Source organism: Archocentrus centrarchus, chromosome 16 (genome assembly GCF_007364275.1).
Source record: "Archocentrus centrarchus isolate MPI-CPG fArcCen1 chromosome 16, fArcCen1, whole genome shotgun sequence".
Lineage (NCBI taxonomy): Eukaryota > Metazoa > Chordata > Actinopteri > Cichliformes > Cichlidae > Archocentrus > Archocentrus centrarchus.
In genome coordinates this window covers 11,580,046-11,596,271 of record NC_044361.1, presented here as the reverse complement: position 1 = coordinate 11,596,271, position 16,226 = coordinate 11,580,046, and the positions used below count along the sequence as shown (strand labels likewise).

General features: G+C 42.1%; 1 protein-coding gene across 2 annotated transcripts; it reads left to right on the top strand.

Annotated features, from left to right (window-relative positions):
- The first annotated feature begins 2,782 nt into the window (after positions 1 to 2,782).
- On the top strand, positions 2,783 to 15,068 carry sybu (syntabulin (syntaxin-interacting)). 2 transcript variants are annotated; one of them, XM_030749757.1, is made up of 8 exons: positions 2,783 to 2,920; positions 7,430 to 7,476; positions 7,624 to 7,810; positions 8,268 to 8,411; positions 10,115 to 10,214; positions 10,394 to 10,546; positions 11,755 to 11,910; positions 13,257 to 15,068. In XM_030749757.1, the coding sequence occupies exons 2-8, from the start codon at positions 7,453 to 7,455 to the stop codon at positions 14,428 to 14,430; spliced, it is 1,938 nt and encodes a 645-aa protein (XP_030605617.1). In that variant the 5' UTR covers positions 2,783 to 2,920; positions 7,430 to 7,452; the 3' UTR covers positions 14,431 to 15,068. The 2 variants fall into 2 exon arrangements, with proteins under 2 accessions (XP_030605617.1, XP_030605616.1); XM_030749756.1 differs by having other exon boundaries at positions 2,784 to 2,920; positions 8,214 to 8,411.
- Positions 15,069 to 16,226: the final 1,158 nt, after the last annotated feature.

Here is a 16,226-nt window from a genome sequence, read left to right as displayed (position 1 = left end):
TTTAATGACGGAGTAGGCTTAGCTCTTCAGAAACAGAAATGTCATTAAATACCCTGTAAAGGCTCCTGGGTTTAAATGTAACTCAGTGCTGTGAACATGGTAAAGTCAAAACACGGAGCCTACAAATGCTTCAGTCGAGACTCTACTGACCTCTATTGGCCTCCTGCATACATTACAAGAGAAGAAAAAGGTTTCCCACGCCTGTGAACGGAACTGAGGGCAATATGGGAGAAGCTAAGGGTTAAAGGGTTAAAATAAAAAAGGCGCCATAATCGGGCTTGAAACTTTGATTTGTGGTCAGCTTTCACTAAAACATTGGTTCTTGTTCTTGTTCTTGGTTCTTACTGAGCAAGCTGTGAGATAGAGTTTAGTGATGGACATTTTTTTTACCCTTGGCTCTGTATGATGCCATTAAGATTGCGTGTCCTTCATATGGTCATCTCAGATACACAGTTCTTGGTATGAGCATCTGCTTTTAAAGATTTTTGCTTACAGGAGACAGCGATCGCAATATAGTGGGCTTAAACAGTGGATGGCCTCAAAGTGAGAGGAGCTTGTTTCAGACAGTGGATGAACTGAGGGGCTGCATCGTGATCTGGTTTAAGATAAATGAGGATTATTTTGAATTATGCAGTGTTACTCTAGTAGAGTCCAAGAATAAAGTTTGGCAGCAGAAATGAGCACAATAGGCCCCCCTTTAAAGAGATCATGCTCACCATTTGTGTAAATGTATTCACAACACACAAGATCAGAAGTATCACAGTCGCATCATAGTCCTGATTCAAATGTTTACATAAAGACTTCCAGGGCTCGTCTCTCTTTTTGTGTGATGATACACAAATACATAGCTGACCAGTGTTTTGTATTTCAGCACATTTTTTTATGCTTGTGTGAAATGTATTCTTAGCAGACTCCAAAATCTTTATAACAAGTTTTGGGAAAGAAAAGTTCTTTGGTGTGCTGCTGATTTTATAGACAGATGCAGAGAAATGGGTGTTCCCATAGTCATGTCTGGACTTTGGCGAAGGTGAACTGATTGGAAGGAAAGAAATAGCACCGATTCAAACATGGCACAGAGAAGGAAATTATTCTAATGAGCATAGACTCAAGTGTGATCCCACACACCATACTCACACAGCTAATGATCATCATAATAAATATTTAGTCTTGGATGTCTGTGGCTTCCATATAAATTGACAAATTATGCTATGGTGTTTCTGATTTGCAAATACTGAATGGTATCTCCTTCATCATGGAGATAAAGATTTATTCACAGTAACTATTGCAGTGGTTGGGCCCACGTAAGGCCACAGCAGGGTTTTTGGCAGGATCCTATATTCTTCAGCCTGAAATAGAACCTAACAGAAACCTGAAAAAAAACATGTTGCCCAGATCTGTATTGTTTTTATATTAAGTTCATATGTCATATGCTTTTTTAAATAAAAGGCAGTTTACCATAGCAGGTACGGGTGTCACTGAACAACGCCTTCGAAAGTGATATCTGGACCTGGGTGTCTAAGATCTTGAAATTATGGAAGGATTAAAGATTTTTTTTTTTACGATATTTTCCAGTTTTGTTTTGTTTTTTATTTTGTTTTGTTTTCTTTTGTGAATGGAACATGCTTTGGGACAAAATTATAAAGTTCTTTTAAATGTCCTTATAAGTAGACAGTTTGGCAGTGAACCAGCATGCACAGTAACACAGCGGTCAGGACATCAGGACACTGAAACTGAAGCCGAAACAGCTACATGGAATAAAGCTATAACTACTTTCCCTGCTGTGACATCTCGAACTGCCCTTTGTGGAATAGGCCTACGAGGACAAAATAGCAGCTGATTTTAAATCGGCATACAGTGAACTATACTGTTTAGCAGCTTAAAATAAAGACGAGTACAAAGGAGTTTCATGGGCTCACTGCCTACTGTGATTCAGTATCTTCTTGTTCCAGCAGAGGTCCTCGGTAATACAAAACAAGCTCCCACTTATAGGCGTCATCCGATCGTTTTATTCACTGTCTAGTGTTTCCCTTTAGAATGCAGTTTAAGACGACAGGAATTAGCTGATGAAAATACAAGTAAATGAGCATTAACAATCGGGTTACTTCACAACGCTTCACGTTTTACTGTTATGGGTGGATCTCACTCTGATTTCTGCTCTGCTGCCAGTCAGTGGCTTGTTTTGGTGTGTGTGTGTGTGTGTGTGGGGGTGGGGGGGGTGGGGGGGGGGGGGGTTGTAAATGTATGAATGGCATGTGAAGCGCCAGAATCAAATTTTCATCAGCCTCGATTTCAGCACCATGGAGAGCCAACAGTCACCCTAACAGCAAATCAGCAGCCTGTATTTCCCTTCATGTGCATATTTGTACAAATAAACCTTCTGTATGTGTGTGTTGGACCCAAAACAGGTGCATATATTATGTTGGGCATTTAGATGGCATGGTTTTGAGTCCATTAAAACGGCTTTAAGGAATTACGAGATTCCACAGATCCTTACAGGAAATGTTAAAGCTCACTGATGGATCAAACTATTTCGATTCCCGTAAATAGCCTGTTAAACCTTTTGGGGGGGGTTGCACGGTATATCATGGCAAAATGAGCATTTCTCAGAATAATATAGTCTCTAAACATGTCACTGCCTTATTCAGTCCATATCTCTATACGGTGGGGGGGCTTCAGTGGTTAAATAACGCCCCGCTCGTTATGTAACACACTTGGGATGGCGGGCACAGTATTGCGCGCGCACTGTCAGTGGTCTCACTTCTTGCCCAATCGTGTGCGTCGTCAGTCTGCACTCAGCTCTCATCCGCTCGCCATCCACACAGCAGAACGCAGGCTGGCACCACCAGCAGAGGATCGACCCTTTGTGCTTCACCCAAACTGACGCGCATCCTTCTGAGAGACCTCACCATCCAACGGCCAGGCAGGTGTTTTTATCCTTTCCTCAAAAATAACGTCCCATCAAACGCATATTAGCTTCTAAAAAAAAACAAAAAAACAAAAAACTATTTTAGGGATGGAATAAGGTGGAGAGGGCTGGGGAAGAGCTGTTTACAAGTTCAGGAACGAGTCTTTTACATTTTTGTAAAAATGTATTTTTGCTATGGGCATAAATGTGGAATAGTTTGGATGCCGCTGGGTGAAATCTATCCACACCAGGCTGGAAGTTGTTTACAGCAACAGACATCTTGTAGCTGACTCCGCGCGTCGTCATTCTGGAGGCCAATCAGCGCCTCAGGAAAACATTCCCAGTAACCGCGGGGGCGCCAGATGAAACACAACAAAATCCCATGGCTGGGCACAACATAGTAAAAATTTAAAGTGAGTGATTATTAAATGGCAATATGAGAAGAGTCGCTATATTTGTTAGGTGGATATCATCGATAGAGCTTTTATAATAGTTTAAAAATGGATTTGAAGGGCGAGGTGGTAAACAAAGGGAGGCATGTAAACACATGGAGCGCTTTCCTGGGGTTTATTAATGATGGTCTGTGTGTTGACAGCACTGGGTATGTAGAACGAAAGTGGTCACCACTATAGAGTTTGTATAAACATATCTATTGTACTGACAGTTAGCCATTTACTAAAAGTCTCTTTTGGTTTCAGCATGCTGAAAGTGAAAGTACTGACATCATGCAATGAGTGATGATGCAGCCAGTTTAAGGGATGATGGGCTTAAAATGAAGGTTTCAGGTGTGACATGTGACTCAACAGGGAATGAAATCATTCCATTTAAATATTTACTTTTTTACTGCAGCAAAAGGTAGAACAATATGGACACAGAAGCTTGAACCTTCTAGAGGGACACAAGAGTCAAATATCAACTGAAATTCACTGAAATTATGTAACTTAATGTCTCAATAATAAACAGCAAATGTACTGACTGGATTATGACATTAATGTCAAAGTGGAATAAGAGGCTTCACATTAGTCCGTGTGTGTGATCAACATTATAAAACACATATTCTGGGGTGGATTAAGGAAATTATCATTGACGCCCACGCCATGCTGTTTTAAAACGACACCATCTGGATGAGGCAAATAGCTCAAGTGGAGGCTTAAAGACTTGTTTACTTGTATCCCAGCTTTTATAAGTCACCCTTTCCCAGTGCATCTTCTTACTAAATCAGCACCCTCCCTCTAAGTTTGTTTAGATGCAATATTTTTTGAATGATTATGGTTCATATGTGCAGGCAGTTTGTTGCTTAAGAGAGGCTTTGGAGCTTAAGATAATGTTTAAGCTGTTATTCAGCAGGGAGCCAATCAACTTTGTCTAGAGTCAAGTAGAGGATCAAATAGATGGGTGGAAGCAGAAAGATGTGGTCACAGTCAAATCAGATATACTGCAGAAAAGGCATGTGCAGGAATCTTTGATCTCATGACCATCAACACAATATTTTATCCAGGCTACAAAACCGAGGTTTTTACAATTAAAATAAAAAGAAAACTAGACTATAAAACAAGCTGAAACAACATAGTATACCTACAAAACTAACTGGAAGAAAGTAAGTGTTGCCAGCAAATGTCTTAAGTTAATATGATTAACACTACAGCCAGGAGGCTTGAGTTCATATGCTTATTCCACCTGGGATGTAGAACATCATGACTATGAGCCAGCTGACTTTGCAAAATGTTGAGAGAAGCTAGAGAGGAAGTTAAAGGATTAACAAAGTAATATTGGATCATTTTCTGGGAACCATGAATACCTTTGCTTTATGTAATGCCAGTCCATTCAGTGGCATAGTCACCAAAATTTGTCAGCGTGGTAGTGGTGCTTCATGAAAATTCATTGGTATTCTAAGGTTCATGACAATCTGCCTCGTATTTGTTTAGAGACTGTAGCAGTGAGCCTACTGACTGCCTGACAGGCCGACTCTGCCATCCACATTTTCTCTTAACCACACCCTGTTTTACTCAATAGTCACAGATCCCATCTTCTCTGCTCAGCTCTTGTATCATTTCATCCATTGCCCTTCTATGCCTCACTCATGTTTTCCTCATGATCAGTTTTTGTAACAACATGATCCGTGGCCCCTTAATGAGAGTCACAGTTTTAAAAAAATTACATTGATCATATAAAGTCAGTAGCTCTTGATTTAGGATACAATGCTCCCTGAACACAATGGCTAGAGTACACAATGTTCATTCAGCCTGAGAAAAGCACTGAACAGCTGAATGGTACCTCCCCCTCATCACTTCCAGATATTTCCTCAGCGAAGGGCAGCATCTCAGGATCAGCAGCAGAAGCCTTCACTCTGTGCACATTTATTCATAACTGGTTCCATCTAGCGCGAATCCTTCGTGTAGCTCCCTTCAGTTGCTATGACTGTTGCTAGGGCACGGCTGCGGTCGCTCGGCCCTGCTTGGTGCCTATAATCTGATTCTGCCATGCTTTTGTACCAGGCCTCTGTGCATTACTACAGGGAGTGATGAAACTCTGGATGCTTGAAAACAAAAATGAAACTGCAAGGCAATGTGGTGCAAGCCATTCTGAACAGATTACAATCTATTTTTGAAGAAGATGGAGGTGGAGTTTGAGTCCCATGACTCTGTGGTCTAATTTTGCAGTTCACTTTGGTCCTTGGTGGTTTGGAAAGGAGGGTTTTGCACAATTCTGGGCTACTCGTAAAAGAATATCAGGTCGTAATATTCAGTCAGCATGTGGTGATATCAGTGTGTTATTGATGGAGTGGAGTTTTGAAAAGGCAATTGATCAAGGCAAAGTTTTTAAAATGCAGGGGTGGAAGATGAGCTCAGATTCAAGGATGCAACAGCAGCACATGGGCTCTGGGGTCCATTACATCATTCCCACCCCCCCCACCCCCCCCAAAAAAAGAATCTATATGCACTTATGCAACTGCCCCCCTTAGGCGAGGGTGCTGAGAGGCAATCAACAGGCTAGAGGAAGTGAAGTAATTGTACAAAGTTTATTCAAGCATGAGAAAAGATCTGCATTATTTAGCTCTGCAGCATCAATAAAATATGCTTCTCTCTTGTTTAAATGTGCACATACAAGACAAACAGTTCAGTGTTTGAACAAAGTTTCTCTGTGCTTTGGTTTCTACTTGAAACCCTTTAGAAAAAGAAGCCATAGCATTGCTCCAGCATCTATTATATTTCATTGATTGAAGCACTTTGAGGCATTTGGCAGGCAGCCCTGCACTTTTTGCACAGACGGCTGATAAGCAGAGTTAGCATGGTCTCATCTACTGTACTGCTGTGCTTCATATCTATCATCTTAATCTGAGATGACTTTGATGAATAAGCCAAACATGAAGAGACTGCTGTTTATAGCTGGATCTGCACAGAGTCTGAACTGAACTATAAAACCACAAGCAGTTGAGTTAAAGGACCAGTGTGTAGAATTTAGGGGTATATTCATGTCTAACTACAAACTGTTGCTTATTTGTAAGTTTAGAATGAGCCCTTTATAGGCATGTTGCACATGTTTTTAGAGCACACCAGAAAGACAAACCAAATATAGGTTCTAGAAAGGGCTGTGACAGTATAGTATAATAAGATACTGTGACAATAGCACTGACAGTCATTGGCTACAATGTGAGGTTGACATATTAGATAGACTGCAATGAAAACATGTTACACATGGCATTCAGGTCCCCTTAAGGATACTTTCTAAAAAGTTAGTCGTGACTTTTCCTCCAGTGCCACCACCAGATCACTTCTTCATTAATTATGATACTGATTTAATAGACTGCCATGATTTCCAGATGATGCACCATACTGACTCTGATCCCACATTCTTTCCTTCAGAATTACATTTTTACTGGAAAACTGCTATAGGATGGACTATGAAATATGATTCGTGGTCCTCAGATTGACAGTGACATTTCAACCAGCCCCTGCCCTGCATGTCTTTATTACTGCTTGTTAAACATCACCATGCTAACATAGTAAACTTATATATGTTAATTTCAGCATACTTGTAGATTGAAGCACCACTGCCAATAATATGCTTACATAGCTACAAACTCTACTTGTCATATTTATGTGATCGCCTCCTTTAATTTGTTTTTGCTCTTTAATTCCTTTAGGTCCTTGCCTTCATTTGATTGTTAAAAGGCTTACTAATCTGCTATGAAATTATTTTTAGCATTTTTGTTTGTTTCATGATGTCACTTTTGTGTTGGTCATGGACCAAGTCTGGCTCCAAGCCTCTAGTACCATCTGTACCAGGCAGGATGTGTGTGTGTGTGTGTGTGTGTGTGTGTGTGTGTGTGTGTGTGTGTGTGTGTGTGTGTGTGTGTGTGTGTGTGTGTGTGTGTGTGTGTGTGAGGTGGGTGGTATTTAGTGGTGTAACAGAGTTCAGACAGACGGGCCTTGTTTATGAAGGGTTTGACTGCCACATCAAAATGCTTGTCCATGCAGAACCGTGATTCACCTGAATTTTTTTCTCTTCTTTTACACTGATTAGGGGAGAACGCTGAGTGAAGCACAATGGGACCATTCCAAGAATATGAGGTGAGCCTTAACTGGAAGCAAAACACTCTCAGGATAGCTTTGTATGGATTTTTTTTTTTTTTTACACAAAAAACCCAACTCTGTAAAAAAAATCTAGGTATGTTTCATGTACTATATGAGTGCTCTGATAAATGTTGTCTTTGACAGGAAAACAAATCACCACAGAAAGGGAGCCCCCGCAGCCGCATCCCACGTCTGGTCCTCCATCCTTTCCGACCAAAAGACAAGGGATCACCTCTGTCTGATTCCCCTTTTTCAGAGGAGGAGGGCAAGGAGTGTGACATCAGCTCTGAGCACTCCAAGAGGACCATCAGCACCAACAGTTTTTGTTCTGGTAAGAAGTTCAGCTCCAGGCCAAGAGAAGTTCATATCTAGTATTAACCTTTGAACATGCAGCACTATTAGCAGGTGGTCAGGTGCCAAATTAAATTACTAATTTAATATACTAATACTATAATGTATGTGTGATGAGAGGGATTGTATTTTTAATCCAGCAAGCGTTTTACATTTTTTATGCAAGCTCAAAAAGAAAGAGGCCAGACGGGCCTCTATTAAGAAACAGAGAATCAAAAACCGCTTGACAGCTACGTTATGGACGCAACGAGCCACTGTACAAGCGGTTGTGCTATCTGCCAGAGAGCAGCCGGGGCTGAACCTATGATTGACTGCTTATGCTTGCTGCCTGCCCTGAGCTGCCTGTTCTTGGCTATTACTGTCTGTGTGCCTGTCTACAATAGATGACACCGGCTGCCCCACTAGTCAGTCTGTGTCCCCCTCCAAAACCCCGTCAGGCTCAGAGCAGAGTGCCCACGGATCGCCAATACTTCCAGAACGCAAGACCAAAGTGAAGAGGGTGAGGATGATGGCCGAGTGGAGTGGTGAAGCACGCACGCTGAGGCACAAGAGAGAGCAGAGGTCGGCCATGAAAGCCAGAGGTAAGAAAGAATACTGAGAAAAATAGAAAAATGAAGCTTCAGAGAAATCTCTGTAACCTTAGCCCTGCATTATTCTCATCTGATCATAAGACTTGATTTTGATGCAATACAAAAGTTTGGGGGTTTTTTTCTATACACACTGACCTCTATGGTACAGTGTATCTGTCACATGTAACAGTTTCCCAGAGTGGGATGCAGCTGCTTACTGAAAAGAAAAACAAGAATGGAAGAAAAATGTCATTTGTGCATCTGTGTTTTGTTAACTTATATCAGAAACAGTGCACTTTTTTGTTTTTTTTTTACCAGAAAATTAAATTTCCTCTCTTTTAATCAGGTGGAAGAGGAAAAACTGTTTGATTATGAGTCAGAGTGAGTAAGAAAGCTGATTGGTGGGGAGAAAGGTTTGGGGAGCTTAGCCAATTAGGCTGATTATCAGAAGGTTAGTTCACTGATTGCACAGACTCATAGTTGACTCACAAAGTGGTGGAGGATCACTGAGATTTGAGCAATTTTATTTGTCACAGTCGTCACTGGACACAATAATATGGTTTTGTTTAATGGAAAAAGACGCTACTCAGGTATGACTTTAAATTAAATGTTGAATCATTGAAACTCTAAAATGATGGCCAGTTTTTGTTGATTGTTCATCATTGTGCCCAGGCCACAAGCCTTTTCCTGCTACATAACAGCAGATAAATATCCCATAGAGACTGGATAATTTTGGCTAATTGTGGAGTTTCAGTGGTATTTATGATGATATGGCTCATTTGTATGTATATTCCTTTTTAAATTCATATTACGCTAAGTATGTGTATAAATTACTCAAAATTATTGATTGAAATCGTGTTTAGAGAAACTAACACTTGATTCTTTGATACAGTGGTGCCTAATATAAAAGGATAAAGGGCTGTTTATGAATAAAAAGCTTGTATTGGGGCCCCCCAAAATAGTTTACAAATGCACGAGAATAAGCTGAACTCGATTCTGCTGAATATTAATTTTATCTCTTTATAAGCTCATTGGTGCAGCCCTTCACAACAGTCTGTTTCTCATGTGTTCCTTTGGGAAAATTAAATGCCCACCCCTGGTATGACGGTATCAAATTAACTTGGGCTGTTGCTTAAAGGTCATATGGGCAACTGTTACCCACATTAAATTATGTATAACCTGGGGTGTATAGAGAAGGACATTGTGTATTTGTAGATGTATGGTTTGGAGACTGTGGCACTGACAAAAGATTTTCATTGGGAGTGACCAGGATGGACAAGATTAGCAATTGAGTACATCAGTGGGACAGTTCAGGTTGAGCAGTTTGGAGACACAGTTAGAGAGGTAAGGCTGCGATGGATTGGACACATACAGAGGAGGGTTAGTGGATATACTGGACAAATATGGATGTTGAAGATGGAGCTGCCAGGCAGGAGGAAAAGAGGAAGACCACAGTGAAGATTAATGGATCTAGTGGAGGAGGACATGCAAAGGTGTGACAAAGGAAGATGATGGGGATAGAGGGAGGAGGAAGATGATCCATTGTGGTGCCACCTAAAACTGAGCAGCTTGATGATGTATAACCCACTGTGAAAACAAGAAATGCATATTTGTCATTTATAGAAATCAAATCACTTTTGCATAACTAAACGTGGCTCTCAAATAGTTGGTTAATCCTGCTAAATCACTGTAACCACCCCCACCCCCCACTTCAGGTAGCGAGGCAGACTTCAGCTCTTCCAGCAGCACAGGCAGCCTGAAGACCAGGGAGGGCCTTCATTCCAGTTCAGCTGGAAAGAAAGCTCCTTCCCGCAGGTATGAGGTTTAATATGTGCAGATGTTTGCTTCCTTTAATTAATCACCAACAAACTTGAACTTAAACTGGCTTTTCAATACATGGATTAAATCCAGTAATACTAGAATGCAAAACTGTGCATATAATGAACACCCATATTATTTCTCTATTTATTTACTTTTTAAAAATTTCTTTTAAGTCACAGCACTCACATCAGGCCACTTCCGGTGTTCAAACCAGCCGGGAGTCCAGCAGCCAACAGAGATGCAGAACTCTATGCTCCCTATAGGACTCCTCCCAGAGCTGCCTCTTCAACCAACAGCAGCAGCTGCACCTCCAGCCCTACTGCCAGGTACCAAACAGACTTCATGCTGTGCATCATTTGCCCTTTTATTCTTCCGTTTGAAATTTAACTTATGTTTGAAGGAGAAGCAGGTAGATTTAAGAGACTTTAGAGATTTAGTCTATGGCCATGTGCAGTGGACCACTAGTGAGTGGGTGGCTGGATTAAGCCCAGAGAGTTATCATTTCCTCTCCTGCAGCTGGCTAGGATTATATTGGCCATGATTTGGCTGTAGCTGGGATTAATGAGGATTTAATAAAGCAAATGTCTGAATATCGTACCCAGACAGTGACCCTACTGACTGGTGCTGATTTGCAACTAGAGCAAATGCACCTTGGTTTGGCAAAGAAGAGTCATAAAATTTTCAGGCTAGACAGTGGAACAGAACTGGCTGAAACTCAAATGTTTGGCACCACTGAATTTCTAACATGGTGCTTCAGGGTACAGATTATTTGAAAGGCTTTCTGTTTGTTGGCAACTCAACCCTGCATAAGATTTGACTCTAAAAATCCCCTCTTAGCAGTCTAAACATTCAACCCTCAGCACTTTGAGTTTATGTGCAGAAGAAAAATCTGTCCTGTTTTCCACGTTTATAGCTTCCATAAATGCATCATAATCTTCCCATCCTGTCACTCCAAGTCATGCTGTTTGTCACCATTTCTCTGCCTGGCTAAGTGTCATGTGACATCTCTTCCTCTCACATGCTGCCTTCTCCTGGGCTGTGTCTATTTCTGGCAGGGATGCAGCGTGTTCACATCAAAGCATTAAGTATCCCAGGTTGCTAGGATATCATGCTGGTGGAAAAGAGGGGCTTAAATGCTGCTTTTACATATCATCCAAATCCACCTACTCACCCTTTTTAGGAAGGGGGGGGGGGCAAATGGGGGTCATTTGCATTTGCAAATGCAGTTAGTTTTTTTTTTTTTCGTCTTTCCACTAAGGTGATTTCTCTGCTTGTATTCAGCATTTTAGGATTTTAAATCTCTAGCCTGCATGCCGGTAATCCTGTGTCAGACAGTAATTCCAGGCTTCAGGGAGCATCTGCCCCGCCAGCACTCCGACCCAGACTAATTACATTCTGTAGGGAGAATTTAGTTCAAGTTTCTGCTGCTGTTTTAAAATGTCTGCTTGATAAATGATGGACAATCAGTTCTAGAGGTGTAAATGTCCACCAGCAACCTCGTTTCCCTTTCTCTCTCGTTCTCTCTGTCCAACAGAAGGTCGGGTCTGGGCCGCTACCACTCATGTGGCGACAACCATGGAATCAGACCCCCAAACCCTGAGCAGTACCTCACCCCTCTGCAACAGAAGGAAGTGGCTATCAGACACCTGAAGACCAAACTGCTGGAGTCTGAGAATAGAGTTCGTGACAGGTTAGCAGCGCAGTGTCTCCTCATCTCGAGGTTCAATTTTAAGATGGGATGCCGGTGGTCATACAAGGGGAATATGTGCTTCTGTAATTGTGATGTAACGCCTACGTGCCTCGACTCTGCTTACCACTAACATCTTGTGAAGTCTAAACCCCCTGGAAAAGGAGTGTTACATAAGATTGAAAAGAAAAAAAAAAAAGACTTGCAAGAGTTTAACTGTACACAGCAAAGCATACTTTTAAAGTGCACTTCTTGATTGATACATTGTCCTTTTAACAAGAAATTGACTGATTAAATAATGTCCTTGTCATACATAAAGTATGACCCTGCAGCCAATTAGCTTAGCATGAGGATTCAAACAGGAGGATTTGCTCAAATATCAAAATATACTATATTTTAATTTTAGATGGCAATTTTTTTTTTTTTTTGTATTTTTTTGTTTTTGTTTTGTTTTTCTTTTAAATAGGAAATTATGGTGAGAATTAGGGTGACAAGGGTTATAAATTTTGGGAGCTAGCAGGCTACACAAACGCCAACAAGAGGATATGCACTATATAAACAGAGTATTGGGCTACACCTCTTAATCTTTGATTTCAGGTGTCCATTGCCACGGGTGTATAAAGTCAAATACCTAGCCATGCAGTCTGCCTTTACAGACCTTTGTGAAAGAATGGGTTGCTCTAAACAACCTCATGTCTGAGGAATAGGCAGCTGTGTCCGAAACATTACACATATTATGGTATTGTATTAAAAATCATTCAGGAGCTTTCGCTGGTGTGCGGACTCTACTTTTCTTTTTGCTCTAAAGAGCTAACTGAATTTGTATGGTACTGTAACAGGATGCCACCATTAAAAGAAGTCAGTTTGAGAATTTTCTTCCCTCCTAGATATTCCACAATCAGCTGTAAGTGGTATTATTGCAACGTGGAAGCATTTAGGAACCACAGCAACTCAGTCACAAAGTGGCAGACCACATAAAGTTAGAGAGCGGGGTCGCTGAGTGCTGACTCAATAACTAGAGTTGCAAACCTCGTCTGGCATTAATATTAGGACTAAAACTGTGTGCTGGGAGCTTCATAGCATGGGTTTATCATGGCTGAGCAGCTCCTGTACGTGTAATGTGTAGGTGTATCCACCTAATCACAGTGGTGGCAAGGAGCTCCAGCCCTCCCCACCACTTCCAGTCTTTGTGATGAGCTGAGGTACAGTATGTGTAGCTTTGATCTTGGCATATAGACATGAAAGTGGCCTTTCTTTACAAATTGCATGATGTGCACAAGTGTGGAGTTCCAAAATTGTGAACTGTTCCTTTTTAAGTTACTCTGGATGTTTTCCTCGCTCTTTATTAGAGAGACGGAGATTGAGGAGCTTAAGGCCCAGCTTAGCAGAATGAGGGAGGACTGGATTGAAGAGGAATGTCACCGGGTGGAGGCTCAGCTGTCCCTCAAAGAAGCGCGCAAAGAGATAAAACAGCTGCGTCAGGTGGTGGAAACCATGAAGAGCAGCCTGATGGAGAAGGATAAAGGAATACAGAAATACTTCATTGACATCAACATCCAAAACAGGAAGTTGGAGTCGCTCCTGCAAAGCATGGAGCTTGCCCAGAGTGGTGCCAACCTTCAAGATGAAAACAGCCTGGACTTTATGTACGACAGCCCTGATGGCAGCAGGAAGAAGATGGTGGGGGACGAGGAGGGTGCAATGGAGTTGGGAGACCAAGGAGCAGAGGCAATGGCAGACAGCGGGCTGCTGGCAAATGATGAGATGGCAAACAGAGCGGACATTTTGGAGAAAGTCTTCATGTCCACTGCAGTGGATTTCAGTCAGGACTCTAGTAGCAAGCTGAGGGCCAGTGCAGAGTCTGGGCCCGGGGTGTCTGCACTGTCAGAAGAGAGACTGTCAAATGATCAATCTGCTACACCCCAGCTCCCTCTACCAGATGCAGCTGTCGCCTCCAGCACACCTCCGCAGCAGAACGCAGACGACAAAGAAGTCCAAACCGACATAACACCCATGTCTGCAGACCTGCAGGCTCTGCTCTCTCAGCTTCTTAAGTTCCATGGAGTCGCAGCAGGAGATGCAGCTTTATCAGCCCCAGGTAATCTTCTAGTGATCCCAAACCTACCTGCCTCCACTTGCACCGCCACCAAACAGCCTGACCCGGCACCTTCCCGAACCAGCACGCTTCCAGAGAGCCCCGACACCTCTGCTGATTCTGGCACATGTTGCTCGGAGCCTTCAGAGAGCAGACGATTCATGGAGGAGCTGGACTTCACTGTTGGTGAGGAGGAGCCTCATCTGTCACCAGGACTGGATGTGGTTGGCAAGCGTTACTGGAGCAACAGCTTCCTGGTGGATCTGTTTGCGGTAGCAGCACCAGTGTTGCCCACAGTGGCTTGGCTGTACTCGCGGCACGGTGTAGATGGAAGCGCTCCGGTGTACAACATTGCTGCCCTGATCAGAGGCTGCTGCATCATGGGATTGCACTCGCTTCGTCACATCACTCACAGGCCTGATGCGTAATGGCTTTCAACCCGCATGCACACCCTTGACCTTGAACTTAAAGCACTTAAGCATCTTTTCTCAAGCATATTTGTGACATCTTTGAACACTTGATATCAATGCATTTATTTTGGTTCGAACACTGTTATTTTGCACTGTACAGTTACCATGAGGCAAAGCTTAGTGGTGACATGGAAGGGATTATTTATAACTAAGTTTATTTATTTATTTATTTATTTATCATTTACGTGTATAAGCAGATCATCTGGGTAGATGGTTGTGTTATCATAGTCCTGTGGTGTCCCTAGCTGTTGTTTATAACAAAAGTTCTTTAAGATGAGATTTGCAGGAGGTGAAAAACTGACTGCTATTTTTTTCTGTTTGTTTGGGTGATGGGGTTCTGAAATCTGTTTCCTTTTATTGTTCATAAAGAAACCTTAAACCTTCAGCCAAAGCTTTAATGTAAGTTCACTGTTTTGTGACTTTTTTTCTCCCCGCACTCTGGGTGTAGAGCTTTACTTGGTACTGCCTGTGTATTGTTCATAGAAGTTAATGCTTCAAAGCAACTGACACTTGTTATGTGCCTGAGCAATGTGCAATACTAGTAGTTTACATCAAATGTCCTTGTATCTTTATTATTAAAGCATGATAACGCTGGCCATGTGTTTTTGGATTTATTTTTTTTGTTGTTGTTGGGTTTCGGGGACTTCATGGAAATATTTTTCAAGTTTGACTTATGTAAGAGGCCCGGTCCAGGAGCAAAGAATGGGAGTTTCTTCATCTGTGTGAGTTGTTCACATTAATAAGTAAAAAGGAGGGGGAGGAGGAGATATCCCATCAGAACCCAAGTGCCAGAAAGCTGTATGTTCTCACGATGGCTCATCTTATGTAAAAGCTTTCTCAACCTGTCTTCACATGTCCCCTGGGTTGCGGTTCTGACTGTAGAGTGCATTACATCCACTTTACTGGGATCTCTCAGAAGCTGTTAAATGTAGCCTGTGCCCTTACACCAGTAAAAACTGGGTCAGTGCAAGCGCAGCTGTGAGTCTGCCCACAAAAGCTACACAAGTCTTTAGTCATTGCATAACACCCATCATGGTCAATGAAAATTAAAGCGAAAGCTGATTAAATCTACATGAGTGAACATTTGCCTCTTTGCTACAGTGGGTCCATTTCCACCCAGCTGTATGGAGAGTTGTCTTAATATTGCGTAACCATGACTCCTCGGTTCATAAGGCATCAGCATGAGTCATCGGATGCTGTAATCCCCACAATAGTGTGGGGGGTTGCTAGATTAAATGAGTGGGTAGCATTGGTTTAAGCATGAGTGCACACCAGTCTCATAAAGAACTCTGGATGTGACTGCACCCACATGGCTTGTTCCCTTTCTGAAGACTGATGACGTGCACTTTCCCTTTCTGAAAGTGGGTCAGTCTCTGAGAGGTTTGGCAGGCAGTGCCGGCAGCGTCCCCAGGTAGATGGGACTGACATGACAGAGGTCAGAGATGACAATAGTCAATACTTTTTGCAGGCCAGCTTGATAAGACTGTTTTCATATTGGAGTCTTCTGGCATGCTGATGATTTAATGCTTATATAATGATAGAAGAAACAATAATGGTAACAATCCTAGTTTAGCATATGAGCATATTCCGAATATTTCCAAATTAGCCTAAAAACTGCAGCTGAGGTTGGTGAAAACATCAATTAGGTGAAAAAGAAAGTACTGCGCCAATTTCACCTTGATGCCAGGGAAAAAGTCTAAACATGCTGTATTTCGGTTTTGTGAGAACGGCAATTCTACCAACTGCTTGACAAA